Here is a 20,857-nt window from a genome sequence, read left to right as displayed (position 1 = left end):
GGGCGACTGGGCAGCTGCCATCCAAGGCTTGCCTGCGCCTCAGGCCAGCTCTGGGTGGCTGAGGGTGGGTCTGGCTGTACCGTGCGCCTGCCACCCCCCCCCCCACCCCCGCCAGTGGGGTTGAAAGGACTGGGGGACTCCGGTGAAGCTGAGGGATTGGGCACTGCCATCTTGTGGCTATGGGCACCGCCAACTTTGTGATGGTGTGGTGGTCAATTTACATATTTCTTCTTTATTAAATAGGATAGAATAGAAAAGAGGTTAATGTGTTATTTAGCCCATATATTTTAAAGAATTAAGATACTAAATAATTTTTGTAGGTAACTAAATTTAAGACGTTTACCTTTCTCCCATCTTGCTTTTAATAATGTCCAATTAGTATTTACCTTTAAATCATTCAAATGAGATCACTGATAAAATGTAAATAATACAATATAATATAAATAATTTTATTTTTGGTGTGTCTCTAGCCATCGATTGATGGCCATTTTCAGAGTCCTATTTGGTGTAAGTACTGCCGAAGAAAGAACAAGATTTGTCATGGGACTTGTACGTTTCTTTTTGCTGATCCAGTTTTCCATCGCTTTCTTTTCATATGAATAGCCATCTAAAACAAAACAAAACACATACACAAATTATTTGCAATGTAGAAAAAGGAAGTTAGGATCACTAAAATGAGTTGGATATAAAAAAACTCCATGGCCAAGGTCTTTGTTGGGATATATCACTACTGCCAAATATTTCTGCCACAGTACCCTAATTTCTACCATTTAAGATGCATTAAGATTGCACAAATCACCCTGAACAGTGTCAGTATTTTACTTGATTCATTTTGAACACTACAACTGTCAAATTCAGATGTAGCGGAAAGGAAGAAAAGAGCCAGGCAGAGTATAGTGGTACTGAAGATACATAAGAACAGATACTGAGAGATTCTAAAACTCATCCCACTAAGTACTTGACAGTAAAGGTATGTATGATGCAAAAAATATTTCAGATCCACTGGCCATTTGAGTTGATTTTTGTGTATGGGGTACAGTAGTGGTCCAGGTTCAGTTTATGACATGTGGCTGTTTAGTTTTCCCAACACCATTTACTGAAGAGACTATCCTTTTCCTATTGTATGTTCCTGGTTCCTCTGTTATAAATTGATTTTACATGTATAGTTTTATATCTTGGCTTTCCATTCAGTTCTGTTGATTTATGTCTTTATGCCAATACCATACTGTTTTGATTACTATAGCTCTGCAATATAGTTTGAGATCAGGAATTGTAATACCTCCAGCTGTGTTCTTCTTTCTCAAGATTACTTCAGGTATTTGGGGTCTTTCATAGTTCTCAAATTGTAGGATTGTTTGATTTCATTGAAAAATACCATTGGAATTTTGATAGGGATTGCATTAAATTTATATATTGCTTTGGGCAGTATGGGCATTTTAATATTCTTACCCATGAGCACAGAAAATCTTTCCACTTATTTTGTGTTTTCTTCAGTTTCTCTCATCAATGTCTTATAATTTTAGTATACAGGTTTTTCACCTCCCTGGTTAAATGAATTTTTAGGTATTTTATTCACTTAAATATGATTGTAAATGGGATTGCTTTAATTTTTTTGGTAGCCTGTAACTAGTATACAGAAATACAACTAAATTTTGTGTAGTTATTTTGTATTCTGGCCACTTTACTGAAATTGTTGATTAGTTGTTAACAGTTTTTTGGTGGAGTTTTTAGAGGTTTCTGTGTATAATGTCATGACATCTACAAACAGAGGTACTTTTACTTCTTCCTTTCCAATTTGGATGTCTTTTTTTTCTTGCCTACGTGCTCTAGATAAGACTTCCAATACTATCTATCTATACATATATAAAGGCTAATATGCTGTGTCCGACTGGTAGCTATGATGTGCACTGACCACCAGGGGGCAGACACTGAACGCAGGAGCTGCTGTAACACACACTGGCCATTTACAAAGAAACAGCACCGCGGACCTGGTGCCAACAAAGCAACATTCGGCTTCCTGCAAGTGAGACACAGGCCCCACCACCACCGTGGAGTGACAGCCCACCAAATTGCAGCCAAGACCCTATGGCACAAAATGCAACCCGCAGCCCACAGCCCAGCCCAAAAATGGTGGCTGTGGGCACTGGGTAATGATGTCACATAGCAATGCCCAGCTTCCTCTCCCTAGTGAGTAGCCCCCCTTGCAGTTTCTTCAGCCCAGAAACATGACTTGCTTTTAGCCAGGTGCAAATATTTTCCACTTTAACCAAATGTCTGTGAAGCGTTTTCCAGTGCCTCATCTCATTTGATCCTCACAGAAGTCCTGGAATAGGTAGGTAGGAGACTCGGTGGAATCCTATTTTCTTTTCATTAGCCAGAAAACGGAGATGTAGAAAGTTTAGAAACTTGACCAGACTGAAAAGAAGAAAGAAATGGTGGACCTTGAAAATGACTTCAGGTTTTTCTCACAGCACAGCATATAGTCAAAAACTGCTGCAATTAAGTATTTTACCCTTTGTTCTCCCTGCATGATCTACAATAATAATCTGCTTGGTGTTGATATTTACAGCTACGTTGCTGACAAATTACCTGAAAGAGAAGTTGGGGTGCTTCACTGGGCTGGAAAAACTTTAGCTAAATCAGAAAGCAGGTCTAATTAAGCAAGTTTATTCTATATATACATAAAAGGCTAAGTTGACTCAAACATATGCAACACACATAAAGCTCTCGCTGATGCCAATCACACGCATGTGCTTCGATCTGTCATTGTTGATCGTGAATTTGGTTGACACTTCTATTACTGAGAAAGGGCGAATAGCAATATTAAAATATTTCTTCTAATTTCCTTTCACTGTGCACGAATCCATGCACCAGGACACTCGTGTTAAATAAAAGTTGCAGGAGTGATCTTTTTATTCACTCTTGTTCCTGAACTGAAGGAAAAGCTTTTCACCATTGATTATGATATTGGTTGTGGGCTTATCCTACATGAAAGATATATATATATATATATATATATATATATATATATATATATATATAAAATTTTTATTGATTTTAGAGATGGAGGAGAGATGGAAACATCAATGATGAGAGAGAATCATCGACTGGCTGCCTCCTTCATGACTGAGGATCAAGCCTGCAACCTGGGCATGTCCCCTGACCAGAAATAGAATCATGACCTCCTGGTTCATAGGTCAACACTCAGCCACGGCTGGGCCTACATGGTCTTTATTATGTTGAGGTATGTTCCCTCTCCTACCAACTTTGTTGAGAGTTTCAATCATAAATGGATATTATATTTTGGCAAGTGCTTTTTCTACATCTATTGAGATAACTGCACAATATTTATCCTTAATTTTGTTAATGTATATCACACTGATTTATGAGTGTTGAAATATCCTGGCGTCCCTGGAACAAATTTCACTTGATCGTGGTGTATTATCTTTTTAATGCACTGAATTTGGTTTGCTAATATTTTGAGAATTTTTCCATCTATGTTCATCAGAAATATTGGCATATTTTCTTTTCTTGTAGTGTCTTTGTCTGGGTCATGCTGGTGATGCAAAATAAATTTGGATAAGTCCCTTCCCTCGTCTGTTTTATGAAAGTTTGAGAACGATTAGTATTAACTCTTCTTTAAGTGATTTTTAAAATATCTATGGAATATTAACACTCCATCTATTTTTCACTTATTTCTTTTAAATTTTGAATTCAGGTTATCAAGGAATTTACCTGCATATTCATCTGGACATTGTACAGTTTCATTTTTATGTTGATATATCAGATCCATTTGGAACTAATTTTAGATGTACAATATAGGGAGGTAAAGCTAGTTTTATCCTTTTCCATATGACTTCAGTGGTAAAAATACCACTTGTTTACATTATTTTTCCCACTGATTTAAAATGCCATTTTTATCATTCACTGAGTTTCCAAATGCACTTGGATCAATTTCTGGATTCTTAAAAATTATTTTCCATCGGTCTGTCTATTCATGTGCCAGTTGCACAGTGTGTTATTAGAGCGGTTTTATAACATTTCCTCACATCTGGGAGTGCCAGTGACCGTCCTCTTTGCTGTGTGTTCTTTCCAATGGAACCTCATAGTCACCTTCTGAATCTCCAGAGAGAAACCAAATAGTCTTCTTGCCTATCACCATGTTTTATAGTTTTGTTGTGTCTGGTAAATTCTGCATATTTATGTGTAGAGTTTTGCTTTTGTTATTGTAAATTAAGAACTTTGTTATACCTTTGTGTTTACACACATGAAAGTTATTTATTCCTCTTTCATTTAACTTGTTAAATGCTGATTAAGCCTATTAACCTATTGTCTCTCAGCTCCAAACCCATTTCTGTTTTGCCAGCTGGCTCCTTGTTAGATCCTAGACAGGACTCTCTAAAGCAGTAGTTCTCAACCTTAGCTGCACATTAGAATCACCTGGGAATCTTTTTAAAATCCTGATTTCTGGGCCTCATCCTCCGGAAATTCTGTTTGTTACTAATGTTGTGCCCTCCCCCCCCCCCCCAACAAAAAAACAGAATTTCCGGAGGATGAGGCCCAGAAATCAGGATTTTAAAAAGATTCCCAGGTGATTCTAATGTGCAGCCAAGGTTGAGAACCACTGCTCTAAAGGAAGACAGACACAGAGTGAAGGCACCTCTCAGCACTGTGCCTGGCCATGACACTTCACCTGGCAGGAGTAGTCAATTACTCTCCAGATTTCTTTGCTTGCTTCATTGTTGGCACTGCCCAAATTTGTCTTATCCTTCCACTTTTAGAGAAACTAGTGTCAGTTAGGTAGCTCCCCCTTCTTAGAGGCCTTGATAACCTCAACTTCTCTTTGTTCCCTAAGTCCTAGAGATGGTAGATGCTTTCTGCAGATACTGTTACTGCCTTTTGCTTTCATTTAAGATATAATTTACAGACTTGTGCAACCATCACCACTATATAATTTCAAAATATTTTCATTACTCTGTAAAGAAACCTGCAGCCATTAGCAGTCACTCTCCCTTACCTTGGCAACCACTATTTTGTCTTTGTAGATATAAACAGAATCACAATATGTGGTCTTTGGCATCTTTCACTTAGCATAATAATGTTTCTAAGGTTCATCCATGGCTGATTAATATTCCATTGAATGAATATACCACATTTTATTTATTCATCCAATAATTGGGACATTTGAGTTCTTTCCACTTTTTGGCTATTACCAATAAAGCTACTATGAACGTTCATGTACAACCTTTTATGGCAACATATATTTTTAATTCTCTTGGATATATAGCTAGGAATACAATTGGTGGATCACCTGGTAAATGTGTTTGAGGAACTGTGAACTGTTTGCAACAGCAACTCCACCATTTTAAAACTTCTCACTAGCATTATTTCTTCATATCCTTAATACATTATTTTCCTTTTTTAAATTCTAGTCATCCTAGTGGATATAAAGTGGTATCTCACTGTGGTTTTGACTTTCATTTCTGTAATGATATTGTCTTTTCTAGTGCTTATTGGCCATTCATATACCTCCTGGGGAGAAAGGTCTTCTAATCTTTTGCCTATTTTTAATTGGGTTATTTGTCTTACTGTTGAGTTGTAAGATCAATTTAATAAGGCAAATAAACAGCAGATTCTTGAATAATGTCATTCTGTTTAAAATCCTTTAGTTATAATGTTGATGAGATGATGTAGGAACTTAATTCTTGTTAATATCAATTAGCCTATGGTAAAATTGGATTTGTTATGTCATTTTGTTTAAAGACAGAACATATTGGCAACATTAAGTGTGAGGACTTATATGGACTTATGTTTTTAAAGATTTCAGGGAGAGAGAAACATCAATGATGAAAGAGAATCATTGATTGGCTGCCTCCTGCACACCCCACACTGAAGATCAAGCACGCAACCTGGGCATATGCTCTGAACAGGAATCAAACTGTGACCTCCTGGTTCATAGGTCGATGCTCAATCATTGAGCCACACCCCGGCTGGGCTGGACTTAATTTTTATTTATAAAAAAATGTATGATAAATGAGCTAATTCACTTGCCACTAGGCTAAATAAATCTGATAATAGCATGTTTTTAACCTAATGAAAAGGGCACAGGTTTATTGTTAATCTTATTCTATCATGATGACATAATATTGTTTCTGATGGTGGTGCTTGTTCCTTAAATATGGTTTTGAATGTCAGGGTTTGAGATATATATTACTTATATTACTTTGATCTATTTTGGATGGAGAGGTATGATCAAGTCTATCACTGTGTTTTCTCTGGATGCCATCTGCAGTTTTTAAGTCTGGGACTGCATAGCTAGTAATGGTTGCCTTCACTGAGAATCGTGGTCTTTAGCATTATACAGTATCCTTCTGTATCTTTGTAAATTTGGGGCATGTCTTAATTCTGCTTTTGCAGACAAGTATGTAACCCCCTCTTTAGTTGTCTCATTTTTGCCTACCCTCTTATTTCTAACCTTTCTGAATCCTTGTTTTAGTTTGGGTTTAGCTTTGTTAGCAGACGTACCAGTATGTTTGGTAATAGTCCTATCATTCTTTTTTTATATTTCACCATAGTAAGGAGCTGATTTTATCTATGTTGATGCTTAGGGAGGTTTGTATCTTTTATTTACTGATTATGTTTACACTAATATCTATTCAAAAGAAGACAACAAGAACATTATTACTGTATACTGATTTCTTACTATAATATTCAAATTAGTAATCTTTTTCTCTCCCTCAGCAACTAAATTTCAAATAGGCTTTTACTTAGTTAGCTTTTAGTTTTTCATAGGTATATTATATCTACAGTGTGAGAGCATATTATCGTCATATAGTATTTTATTGCCTTTGTCAGGTAGCAATGAATAAAATGTCAACTCCTTCACTCTAGGAAGGTACAGGTTATGTAGTACAGGAAAGGCAGTTACACTAGCTATAGTTTACCCTAACATTTAATATCAACTTTCCACTGTATCAGAAAATAGTAATACCCTGAAATAACAGTTTTTACTGGTGGATCTACATTCTAGTTTTTGTATATTGTAAATTTTGAAACAGTTCTACCAAAGTTCATCTCAAAGCAGCAAGAGGGGTTATCAGAGATACAGAGAGCTTTTCATCTATAAATGAAAAAGCAATGAGACATTATTATAATTAAAAATAAATAATTGGTACTCCTGGTTTCTTTTAAAAATCATACCTGAAATTTACTGCAACTAGAGTTAGCTTATTTGAAATCAAATGTGTCACCAGGGGGGAAACTGGCAATTTTGAAAAGAAATACATAGTGTACATTACATTCAGTTTTAACTAGGTTTATCTTCACTACCTTTTAAAGTTTTCATCCAAACAGTACCATCTGATTCTTACTATAAACCAACATCTTTAACAGGCAGTTCTTTTTTTTTTAATTTTTTTTTTTTATTGCTTAAAGTATTACAAAGGGTATTACATACGTGTCCATTTTATTCCCCCGCCCTAGACAGTCCCCCATCCCCCAGTGTCCCATGTCCATTGGTTATGCTTATATGCATGCATACAAGTCCTTTAGTTGATCTCAACAGGCAGTTCTAACACAAGATCTAGTAAGCTCCATTCACAAAATCTTATTTCAAAAATCAGTTTGATATACTCAGATGAATGGGTTCTGGCAAAATACCATTATTTATAAGATACTTTCATTCTAGATTTCCATTTCTGGCTATATTATACTTAGAAATGGTAACTAGAAGAAGCATCTTTTTACATGGATTTGAAGCATCCAGTTTCAAAGGGCTTCACCCTAATGAAAGGTCAAGTGAAAAATTAGCTCACTGGCCTGGGCTCTGAATACTATCTCTGTTCAATAAAAAAAGCTTTGTCAGCCCACATGTGGTCCTGGGAAATGGACAAAGCAAGTTCTACACCCTCTTCCCATGCTGGAATTCCACAGGTACTACACCACTGAAGTCAAAGAAACACAGGCAGACAGAGACCAGGATCCTACAAACATCAAAAAATGAATATAACCTGTGAGTATTTCTAAACTAATGAAACAGTACACTATGAAAAAGGAATATTTAATACTCATACAGCCACTGTTTCTCTAAGTTAGACTGCCCCAGAGCACTGTTACCTACATTTAATCTGCAAACAACCTTATGAATAACTTTCCAAGGTCACACAAATAGGGAATGACAGAGCTGGGGTGTAAACTCAAGCATTCTGTGCCCTTAGTCTACATGCCAAACCAGACTTCCTGAAATAATAAGCAGTCAATGAGAATGTTAAATAGCATTAAAACAGACAATCAGAATAAATGGCTTATAGGTAGGTCTGAGAACTTTATAAAGTCTAAAGAAATGAGGTATAGAGAATGCAAGTGGCTGAAAGTTTTCCAGAACTGATAAAAAGGCATGAAATTGCATTGAAGAACAAGAGAAAAATATGTATCCAAGAAAACTAAACTGGTATTGTGCTTGCACTGCAAAGCCAAGCAAGAGAATGTGTTCTCTACACATACATCATTGAAATAAAACTTTAGAGAAAAAGCAAAGTGGTTAGACAGGTTTTTAACAAGGTGAACACTGATTTTTCTATTCCTCAGTTCACCCCCAAATTAATAAAAATGTCAAGATTTCCTTAATGACTTAAAATGTATCTGAAGTCTAAATGGGCAAAGCCAATTTTTAAAATAATGAAAGGTGAGAAAATTTATCCAACAGCAATATTTAAGTAAGTGTACCTATACTTACTATGAAGAGTTTTTGTATAGAATTACTTGGAGAATGATGTCTATCAACAGAGTAAAGGTTAATTTGTAGCACATTCATACCATAAAATACTGTCCTGCAGTTGAGAATTAAGTAGTTCTGAACATATACTGACAAGGAATAGTATCTGATTCATTAAATAAGGGGACTTTTTTAAAAGTATGTATCATATCCCATGTTATAGATCAAATTATAAATGTTTAGAAGGATAAACCAGAGTATAGAAGGGTCTCCCCATTTCTAAAATATATATTTCTGTATGATTCTTCAATGTTATTTTCATAATTTAAAAGGATGAATGAATACAAATACTGTGTAAATATGTTGAAATATAGGCAGAAATAGGTCTTGGAAATTTTTCTGAGGCAATTTAATAAAGTGCATGCCTTCCAAAAAAGGACACATGCTAATTCAGGAAAGGAAAAGTAGAAGGGAACTAGAAGAAAGCAAAGTAAACTGGAAACATGTTGGAAGGAATTATCCCAAATGTATCAATCACTTCAATTCCATTAGAAATGAGGACTGAGTATTTTTTAAATTAACTAATTCAGCTTATGTTTCCCACAGAAAGGCTAAAAAGACTATTTCAGGATTATGCAAGGTGAAAAAAGATTGTCCCAAATGGTTATTTACTGTATGATTTCGATTCCATTCATACAGCTCTTTAAAATGGAGGCTAGATTATTGGTGGAGGTGAGAAGAGAACAGGCAGGTAATGAATGTAGATAGAAAAAGGCAACAGCAGGGGTCGGGTCCTTGTGGGTTTGGAACTGTTCTGACAGATGGTTAATGCTCAAACCCCCAACTGGACAACATTGTGTAGAACTTGACACACACACGTAAAACTAGGCAAAGTGTACAAGACACCTCTCTCTGTTAGATCTTAGATCTGCATGTAAATCTATAATTGCTTCAATAAAAAAAATAAAAATAAATGGTGGCACCACAAAAGGTGAAAGACACACAGCTTTGGAGCAACTTACAATTCTGGTGAAAGTGTAAAAGATTTAACCACTCTGAATAACTGAATGTTATATCTGTTCCTATGAATATACTCAATAGAAATATATATGTATGTACACCAAACTATGAATAAAGGTTCAGGGCAACAGTGACCATCAGTAGTAGAATGGACAAATAAATTAGTATATTCACACATAAGAATTAAAAAATTATTGCTTTGTGCAACAGGGACAAATCACCCAAACATGATGCTTATTAAAAGAAGTTAGACCCAGAAGAGATATACTTTGATTCAATTTAGATGAAGTTTAATAAAAAATGTTCTGATTAACCTATAATGTTAAAATAGAAATAGACAAATGGGGGTACTGATTACCCTTGGTGAAAGATTGTTCATGATGTATACTTACGTTTATTTTAGAAATATACCACGTAGGTATAAAGAGCCAAGCTTAAGATGAATGAGACAAAATACATTAAATGATGCCAACGAGAATATTTTAAGTTGATTAAAAAAATGTAGACCTCCAAGAAGAGAGAATATTCACAAGTCTAATTTGATGAGCCAGCCTTTTAAAAGCTAGATTTGAATTCATAACAATCTGTGGTTTAAAACTCTCCTACAAAGAAGAAACTCTATATCATGATTTCACTGATAAGTTTTATCAAACATTTAAGGGGAAAATAATAGTAATACTATACAAACACTTATCAACTCACTTTACAAAGCCAGAATTACCTTAATACCAAATCAGACAGACATTACAAGAAAACTACAGCGATTACATCAAATCCAGCATATCTAAAGAGGATAGTACCTAAAGGGTATACATACACAAACACACACACAAAAGAAATCTACAAAACAGATCCAGAGACATAGAAGGATGGAACAGACTGAAGAATTTCAGAGGGAAGATGGGGAGTGATTAACTGGAGAACTTATATGCATAGCCCATGGACACAGACAATAGAGCAGTGTAGACCTGGGCGGGTGTGGGGTAGAGGTAGTCAATGGGAAACAAAGGAGACATCTGTAATACTTTCAACAAAAATCGCTTGTGGTTCTATACACTAATAAAAAACTATAGAGGAAATCCCATTTAAAGATAAAATTAAAAGCACAAATAAAAGTAAAAATGTCCCATGTTCGTGGATTTGAAGACTTAACAGTTAAAATTCCCATGCTGCCCAAAGCAATCACAATCCTAATGACTTCTTTACAGAAATAGAAAAATACATCCTAAAAATCATATAGATTTGCAAGGGACCCTGAATAGTCAAAATAAATAATCTTGGGAAAGGAAAACAAAGTTGGACACTCACATTTCCAAAGCTGCTACAAATTGACAGTAATGGTGTGGTATGGCACGTGTACCAATAGACAGTCCAGAAATACGCCTTCACATAGTCTAATGTTTCCAACAAGGGTGTTCACGCACTCTTGAGCATGCCTGGCCTTTCTTCCTCTTTTCTCTCCTCCCCTACCCAACTCTCTCTCTGGAGCATGTACACACCTTTCCTTCTGTTCTTCCCTCAGGGGTGTTATCTTTGCTTTCTTTTGCCTTTGTAACTTGTTTCCTGCATCCACACAGCCCAGCTGGCTCACTTCTACCTCTGTGACTTTCTAACCAATTGCATTAGAGTTCTTGACTCTGAATTCTTTCTTAGCCAAACTCAAGGATAGAGGTCTAATTCCACAATTAACAATTCTATACATAGAAAACCCTAAAGATTCCATCAAAAGGCTAGAGTAAAACTGCAGAATATAAAATCAGTGTATAAAAATTCTGTTGCATTTCTATATACTAACAATAAAATAATGGTAAAAGAAGTGAAGAAAATCCCATTTGCAACTGCAACCAAAAGGATAAAATACCTAAGTTTATTTGTTAAAGAAAGTGAAGGACCTATCAGAGAAAACTACAGGACACTGTTGAAAGAAAGTAAAGATACAAAGATATTCTAGGTTCATGGATTGGAAGAATTAACATAGTTAAAATGTCCATATTACTTAAAGCAATATACAGACATAATGCAATTCCCATCAAAATCCCAATGACATTTTTCAAAGAAATAGAAAAATAAAAGAAGAACACTCCATGACATTTGTATGGAACCCCAAATAGCCAAAGCAATACTGAGAAAAAGAAAAAAAAAAGCTGGAGGAATCACATTCCCGAACTTCAAATTACACTACAAAGCTATAATAATCAAAACAGCATGGTACTGGCAGAAAAATAGACACACAGATGAATAAAATAGGATAGAGAGCCCAGAAATAAATCCATACATATATGAGCAACAAATTTTCAACAAAGGAGCCAAAAACATACAGTGGAGAAAGGAAAGCCTCTTCAATAAATGGTGGTGGAAAAATTGGAAAACCACATACAACAGAATGAAACTAGAATGCTATCTGACACCATACACAAAAATTAACTCAAAATTGATTAAAGATTTAAAACATAGGCACTAAACTTACAGACCTTGGTCTCACAGGGGTTTTTGTGAACTTAACCTTAAATGCAAGGGAAGTAAAAGCAAAAATAAATGAATGGACTACCTCAAAATAAAGGCTGCTAAGAAAACTTTTTTTAAATAAAAGCTTCTACACAGCAAAAAAATTAACAGAAGGGCAACCAACAAAATGGGAGAATATGTTTGCAAATATACTTCCAAAATATATAAAGAACCCATACAAGTCAACAACAAAAAAACCAACTGAAAAATGAGCAGAGGACCAGAACAGGTACTTTTCCCAAGAAGTCATACAAATGGCCAACAGAAATATGAAAAGATACTCACCCTCACTAGCTATTAAGATAAATGCAAACCAAACCACAATGATATACCATCGAACATCTGTTAGAATGGTTATTATCATAAGACAAGAAATAACAAGTGTTGGAAAGGATGTGAAGAGAACCCTTGTACAGTCTGATGGGAATATAAATTGGTGCAGCCTCTATGGGAAACAGTATGAAGGCTCCTCAAAAAAAAAACAACAAAAACTAAGAATAGAACAACCATATGACCCCAACAATACCTCTTCTAAGTACCCCAAAATTTTGAAAACACTTATTCATAAAAGATATACATACCACTATGTTCACTGCAGCATTCTTCACAATAGCCACGTCATAAAAAAAAAAAAATTAAGTGTCTTTTGACAGATGATTGGATAAAAAAGACATCACATACACACACTACTCAACCATAAGTAATAAATGGATATTGAGAGTATCATGCTAAGTGAAACATGTCAGATGGAAAAGGACAAGAATCCTTCATCCCTCTGCAAAGACTGCATCCATATGATTTCACTCTTATGTGGGATAAAAGACAGAAAGCAATGAACAAACAGAACAGAACAAAAACTTACAAAGTTAACAGTGGCAGGTACCAGAGTTAATGGGTGGAGGGAAGATGAATATGGTAAAGGGAGCCAAATATATGGTGATAGAAGGAGATTAGACTCTGGGCGGTGAACACACAGTGCAATATGCAGATGTTGTATTATAGAACTGTACACCTGAAACTTATTATTAACAAATGTTACCCAAATAAATTCAATTTTTAAAAAAATGATTAGGTAAAGATACTAGGTAAAAAGAAAAATTTATTGCCTAACAATATAAGCAATGTATTTCCAAACAATCATTACACTCACCAAAATAGAGTTATAAAATTCAATGATAGGGTTTAATCTCCAACATTTATAGGGAACTCATACAACTTAACAAAAAGGAAGGTAAACAATCCAATCAAAAAATGGGCAAAGGACCTAAATAGACACTTTTCAAAAGAGGACATTCAGAAAGCCAAGAGACATATGAAAACATGCTCAAAGTCACTAATCATCCGAGAGATGCAAATCAAAACAACAATGAGGTATCATCTCACACCTGTCAGAATGGCTATCAACAAATCAACAAATGACAAGTGCTGGAGAGGATGTGGAGAAAAGGGAACACTCATGCACTGCTGGTGGGAATGCAGACTGGTGCAGCCACTGTGGAGAACAGTATGGAGTTTCCTCAAAAAGTTAAAAATGGAACTCCCATTTGACCCAGTGATTCCACTTCTAGGAATATATCCCAAGAAACCAGAAACACCAATCAGAAAGGATATATGCATCCCTATGTTCATAGCAGCACAATTTACCATAGCTAAGATTTGGAGACAGCCTAAGTGCCCATCAGCAGATGAGTAGATTAAAAAATGGTGGTACATCTACACGATGGAATACTATACTGCTGTAAAAAAAGAAGTTATTCTTACCATTTGCAACAGCATGGATGGAACTGGAGAGCATTATGCTAAGTGAAATAAGCCAGTCAACGAAAGAGAAATACCACATGATCTCACTCATTTATGGATAATAAAGACCATTATAAACTGATAAACAAAAATAGATACAGAGGCAGAGTAGGATCTAACAGACTGACAAACTACAGTGGGAAGACTGGGGAGGGTTGGAGGGGGGTGGGGTAAGAGATCAACCAAAGGACTTATATGCATGCATATAAGCATAACCAATGGACACAAGACACTGGGGAGTAGTGGAGGCCAGGGTGAGGTCAAGGGTGGGGGGGAGGGGACATATATAATACTCTTTGTAATACTTTAAGCAATAAAACTAAATTTAAAAAATAAAATAAATAATTGCAAAAAAAAGAAAAGAAATACTTCAGTTATTTTTAATGGGGAAAAATATGCAATGCTAACAAAACAAAAAACAGGTACACTTAAATATATTGCTATTAGAACTGTAAACTTTTTATGGATAGAAAAATCTAATGACAAAGTTAACAAAAACTATCAAGACTGTTCTTTTTCATGTTCAAGTATTCTTTGATTGGCTAATTCTGCTTTGGGGCACACATGTCATGAAAATAACCCTAAATAATGGTAACAGCAGAAAGAAAGGAGTACCAAGATGTGCAGCACTATTTACAATATACAGATTTGTGGACTCATACATACATCAAATAGAAGAGTCAAACAAAGTGTAGCACAGAGTCACAATGGAATAAAGTTATTAAAACTGAAAATTATGTAGACTAAGTCAATACTCAAATATAGTGTATATATATTACATATATAATGTTTTACACAAATTTAAAACAATATGGACTCATTGATTACAACTATGTCATGTATGTATGTCTGTATATTGATAAAGATTAGAAATTAACATGGAATGATGCAGCTTTATAATCTTTAAATTCTTATTTTGTAAGGTTTTTTAAATCATGATAGACAAACTAAACATAATAGCTCTGAACAGTCAATCCTAAAAAAACCCACAAAATTTTAACTTTACATTCTAGTAACTACACATTTCACAAGTTTAAGTAAAGCTTGTAAAACTTACTTCCTTTGTCTCTCATCTTATCCAAATCTACAATATCTAACTTTATTTATTAAGAAATATACGTTTTTCCTAGAAATATATAACCTTCCAAGACTAAATCATAAAGAATTGGAAAATCTAAACAGACTGATTAGCAGTGAAGGAATTGAAACAACCATCAAAAACCTCCCCAAAACACAAAAGTCTAGGACCAAATGGCTTTATCAATGAATTTTACCGAAAAAATTGAAGAAGAGGCAATATTTTCTAATACATTTTATGAGGCCAAAACCTGGCAAGGATAACACACACATAAAAAGAAAACTCCAGACTAATATCTCTGATGAATACAAATGCAAAAATCCTAAACAAAATACTAGTAAATTGAGTACAATACATAAAAAAATAAATAAATAAATAATACATTACGACCAAGTGGGGTTCATTCTAGGGGCACAAATTTGGTTCAACATACACAAATCAGTCAATATACTAGTACATTAACAAAAGAAAGGATAAAAATCATATGATCTTATCAATAGACACAGAAAGAGTATTTGTTAAGATACAACATACATTTATGATTATAACACTCAATAAAATAGGAACAGATGGAAAGTACCTCACCATAGTAAAGGCCATATATGATAAACCCTCAGCTAATATCATACTCAATGGTGAAAAACTGAAAGCTTTTCCTCTAAGATCAGGAACAAGACAAAGATGTCCACTCTCACCACTCTTATTCAACATAACTGGAAGCTCTAGCCAGAGCTATAAGGCAAGAGAAAGAAATAAAAGGCATCAAAAGGAAGGAAGAAGTGTCACTTTTTGTGGATGACATGACTCCATATATAGAAAACCCTAAAGACGCCACCAAAAAACTATTAGAAACAATAAACAAAGACAATCAAGTTGCAGGATACAAAAATCCATTGCTATCCTATATACTAACAACAAAACTTAAGAAAAAAAATTATTTTTGCAATTGCAACCAAAAGAATAAAATACCTAGGAATAAACTTAAAGAATGTGAAAGACCTATATACTAAAAATTACAAAACATTATTAAAACAGATTGAAAAATATCCAACAAAATGGAAAAATATCCCATGTTCATGCATTGGAAGAATCATCATAGTTAAAATGGCTAAAGCAATATATAGATGTAATGCAACCCCATCAAAATCCCAATGTCATTTTTAAAAGAACTAGGACAAGAAATCATCAGATTTGTATGGAACCACAAAAGACCCCAAACAGCCAAAGCAATCCTGAGAAAAAAAGAATGAAGCTGGAGGTATCACATTACCTGACTTCAAATTATACTACAGAGCTATGATAATCAAAACAGCATGGTACTGGCAGAGAAACAGACATACAGAATAGAGCCCAGATATAAAAACCACATGTATATGGGCAGAAAATTTTCGACAAAGGAGCCAGAAGTACACATTGGAGTAAAGAGTCTGTTCAATAAATGATGCTGGGAAAATTGGGAAGCCACATGGAAAAGAATGAAACTGGATTACAGTTTGTCCCCATGTACAGAAATTAATTCAAAATGGATCAAAATATAAAACCTGAAACAATAACTTACATAGGCCCAGGCTGGTTTTGCTCAGCGGATAGAAGGGTGGTCCCTGGTTTGATTCTGGTCAAGGGCACATGCACAGGTTGTGGACTCGAGCCCCAGTGGGGGTGTGCAGGAGTTAGCCTATCAATGATTCTTGTGGGAAACTGTTTATTGCCTTCACTATCTGATAAGCATAGACAGAGCACTTCCCGAAACCCCCTTCCCGAAACCCCCGAAGGCTGGGTGCCTTTGAAGCCCTAGCAAAGCCCGGAGCTAGGCGCCACCTCTGTTTGTCCAGACAGTGGTAGGTGAAACTACTCCCCCATTTATTATTATGTAAATCCTTGCTGATGGGCTAGTCTGCCTGTTAATGGGGGGTCGCTTGCCTAAGGGCAACTCCAGATCAATAAAAGATTGGAGCAGCCTGAGCATGGGTGGAAGTCCCTCTCCTTGAGTTGGACTTGCCCGCCTGGACCTCCGATATTGCAAAATTATCTCGTGTCTTTTCTCTCATTTGTTGTGCGGCTCTTCTTTCAGGTACCGAACCCTACTCCACGCGGGTCGTGGAAGGAAACACACTCAACAGATTCTCTCTCATCATTGATGTTTCTCGCTCTCTCTCTCTCTCTCTCTCTCTCTCTCTCCCTCTCCCTTCCTCTCTGAAATCAATAAAAATATTTTAAAAAATAAATAAATAAGTTACATAGAAAATACAGGTACCAAACTTATGGACCTTGGTTGTAGAGAACATTTTATGAATTTAACCCCAAAGGTAAGGGAAGTAAAGGCAAAAATAAATGAATGGGACTATATCAAACTAAAAAGCTTCTGCACAGCATAAGAAACTGACAACAAAACAAAGAGGCAGCCAACCAAATGGGAGATATTTGCAAACAGTGGCTCTGACAAAAGTTTAATTTCCAAAATATATAATGAACCCATAAAACTCAACACCAACCACACAAACAACCCAATCAAAAAATAAGCAAAAGACCTGAACAGACACCTCTCCCAAGAAGACATACAAACAGCCAACAGATATATGAAAAGATGTTCAACCTACTAGCAATTAGCAAAGGTGGGGAACCTTTTTTCTGCCAAGGCCATCTGGGTATTTATAACATCATTCTTGGGCCATATGAAATTACCAACTTGAAAATTAGCCTGCTATATTTGGTCAAACATTTCATTAGCTCACCCTTAACGCCTTGGCAGAGCCAGACCAAATGATTTTGTACTATTCGGCCCCAGACATTTCCCACCCTGAATTAGGGAAATGCAAATCAAAACTACAGTAAGGTACCACCTCATGCCTGTTAGAATGGCTATTATCAACAAGACAAATAGTAACAAGTGTTAGAGCGGCTGTGGAGAAAGGAAACCCTCATTCACTGCTGGTGGGAATGTAAACTGATACAGCCACTACAGAAAAACAGTCTGGTGATTCCTCAAAACATTAAGAACAGGACTACCATAGGATCCAGCAATGCCTCTTCTGGGTATCTACCTGAAAACCTCGAAATCATGTATTTGCAAAGATATATGCACCCCATGCTCATTGCAGCATTATGCATGGAGGCCAAGACATGGAAACAACTAAAGTGTCCTGCGATAGAGGATTAGAATACTACCCAGGCATAAGAAAGGATGGACCTTGAAAATATTATGCTAAGTGAAATAGGTGAGTCAGAAAAAGCTAAGAACCATGATTTCACTCATATGTGGGATATAAAACTGAAATTCCTGGACACAAACAGCAGTGTGGTAGTTGCCAGAAGGAAGGGGGTGAAGGGTGAAGAATACTTAATATATGGTGATGGGAGAAGATTTGACTTGGGTGGTGGGCACACAATGCAATATACAGATCTTGTAACACAGAAACCCACACCTGAAACCTCTATGATCATATTAACCAATGTCACCCTAATAAATTTTAAAAGAAGAAATATACAATATTCACCAATAATTTACCTCCGATATAATGAGTTTAAAAAAAACACACAAAAAAAACTACTTCCAAGAAACAGAAGAGGAATTTTGAAATTTATCCACATTTATAAAACTTATGTGAACTGTCTACATTATTTATTCACTTAGCACACAGTATGCTTTGAAACTTAGAAGAGTATCACACATACCTGAAGCGATGACAGGATCCTGCATAAGCTCCCTAGTGATTGGACATATAAATTCATCAGGAATTTCAGAAGAAAGGGTTTTCACCTTTGTCCTGAGCTCTTCGATTTTCCTCAGAACTTTACTGCGCAGCCCTAGAGATTCTAAAAAGAAATTTACTCTGTTAGGACTGGAGAACTCCTGGTAACTTTTATGCAAATCTAACAAATAGAGGAAGATTTTATCTGTTACAAGTAAAAACCTTCAGACACTGTTTACCACATTGAACTGTTTTCTTTATAAATCCTTTCATGAATTTTTATAGTATGAAACAGTGGTTGGCAAACCGTGGCTCGAGCCACATGCGGCTCTTTGGCCCCTTGAGTGTGGCTCTTCTACAAAATACCACGTGCGGGCACGCACATACAGTGCGATTGAAACTTCATGGCCCATGCGCAGTCGGTTTTCGGAAAGGAGATAGACGAAACAAGTATACAAGACGAGTGTGGATGGGAGAGTTGGAAGGGGTCCACCTCAGCGAACGTACCTCAATCAGATTGAGGACGTTTTTAGCAAAGGCCAGCTTAGGAGCACCCTAATTAAGTTAATAACAATGTACCTACCTATATAGTGTAAGTTTTAAAAATCTGGCTCTCAAAAGAAATTTCAATCATTGTACTGTTGATATTTGGCTCTGTTGACTAATGAGTTTGCCAACCACTGGTATAGAATATTGTGTGGTTAATATAAATCAGCAACTAATAGACTATTTATTCTAAACAATCTTAGATTCTGAAAGTTCCTCAAGAATTTTAGATTGCTGAACACTAATATACTACATAAAATCAGAAAAGGCTTATTATTATTGGTTAGACAAAAGAATTCCTAAAAATAAACTTTAAAGATGGTCAGCATAATAATGTAAACAACAGTATGATGATTGCCAGAGTGACATGGTGAGGTAGAAGGGGTAAAGGGAATAAATAGAGATGGAAAGAGGATTGAGCCCGGCTGGTGTGGCTCAGTGTTTGAGCACTGACCCATGAATCAGCAGGTCGATTCCAGGTCAGAGCAGGTGCCCAAGTTTCGGGCTCCATCCCCAGTAGGGGGCGTGCAGGAGGCAGATCAATGATCTCTCTCATCATTGATGTTTCTATCTCTCCCTTCCTCTCTGAAATCAATAAAAACATATTTTTTTAAAAAGAGAGACTTGACTTGAGGTGGTAAACACACAATACAATATACAGATGATGTGTTGTGGAACTACATAACCTAAAACCTCTATATTATTATTAAACGGTCACCCCAATAAATTCAATAAAATATCCCATCTTATGTTTTTAAACTTTATGAAATTGTATATATTATTTGCTAATTCTCGTATGAAACGCAATCACAAATAAAGTTCATCTGTTTGTCTAAGACTGTACACACGTTTCATTCATTTGTATTTTTATCTTTATCTTAAGTTTTAAAATTCTTAATTTTAATTTCAGGAAGTTTAGTGTTACTAGCTGTTTACATGTTTAGAACAAGGTAATAGCACTACTTTAGGTGGAGGTGTTTGGGGTGCTGTGGACAGAAGAAAAGAATTACATTTCAGAATGCCCCATAGTTCCCATGAAAAGCCCATCAACTTTCTTTCTATTGGTGTCTATACACACCTCGGAAAAGATAGCAGAGACACCTTTTCAAGGACATTTGCAAACATACTTGGAAGCTAGAGAGAAAGTGTCTCCCTTCCAATGGGAAGGCAGGTCTGTTTCCAGATAAGTAAAAAGATAATGTCTTCCTCTTGGGCTGGTTTGTTAGCAATCCCCTTATAAGATTGGCAGGGGTGGGTGGGTAAGGGCTTAAGGCAGCGGTTCTCAACCTGTGGGTCGTGACCCTTTTGGGGGTCGAACAACCCTTTCACAGGGGTCACCTAAGACCATCGGAAAACACATATATAATTACATATTGTTTTTGTGATAAATAACTATGCTTTAATTATGTTCAATTTATAACAATGAAAATACATCCTGCATATAAGATATTTACATTATGATTCATAACAGTAGCAAAATTATAGTTATGAAGTAGCAACGAAAAT

The 20,857-nt window shown here is 35.8% G+C and overlaps 1 protein-coding gene across 1 annotated transcript in view; it reads right to left on the bottom strand.

Annotated features, from left to right (window-relative positions):
• Window positions 1-435: 435 nt before the first annotated feature.
• The window catches only part of WDSUB1 (WD repeat, sterile alpha motif and U-box domain containing 1), a gene marked incomplete at its 5' end in the record, with an annotated part of 40,897 nt that continues 20,475 nt past the window's right edge, over window positions 436-20,857 (bottom strand). The window contains 2 exons of the mRNA XM_081096112.1: window positions 436-607; window positions 18,789-18,929. Of these exons, the coding sequence (XP_080952238.1) occupies window positions 450-607; window positions 18,789-18,929 (299 nt within the window). The 3' untranslated portion in view covers window positions 436-449. The remainder of the gene's footprint in view (window positions 608-18,788; window positions 18,930-20,857) is intronic.

Source organism: Myotis nattereri (genome assembly GCF_964212035.1).
Source record: "Myotis nattereri genome assembly, chromosome: 7".
In the NCBI taxonomy this organism is placed as follows: Eukaryota; Metazoa; Chordata; class Mammalia; order Chiroptera; family Vespertilionidae; genus Myotis; species Myotis nattereri.
Note: the sequence above shows the minus strand (reverse complement) of the source record. Positions and strands in the feature narration are given on the sequence as shown.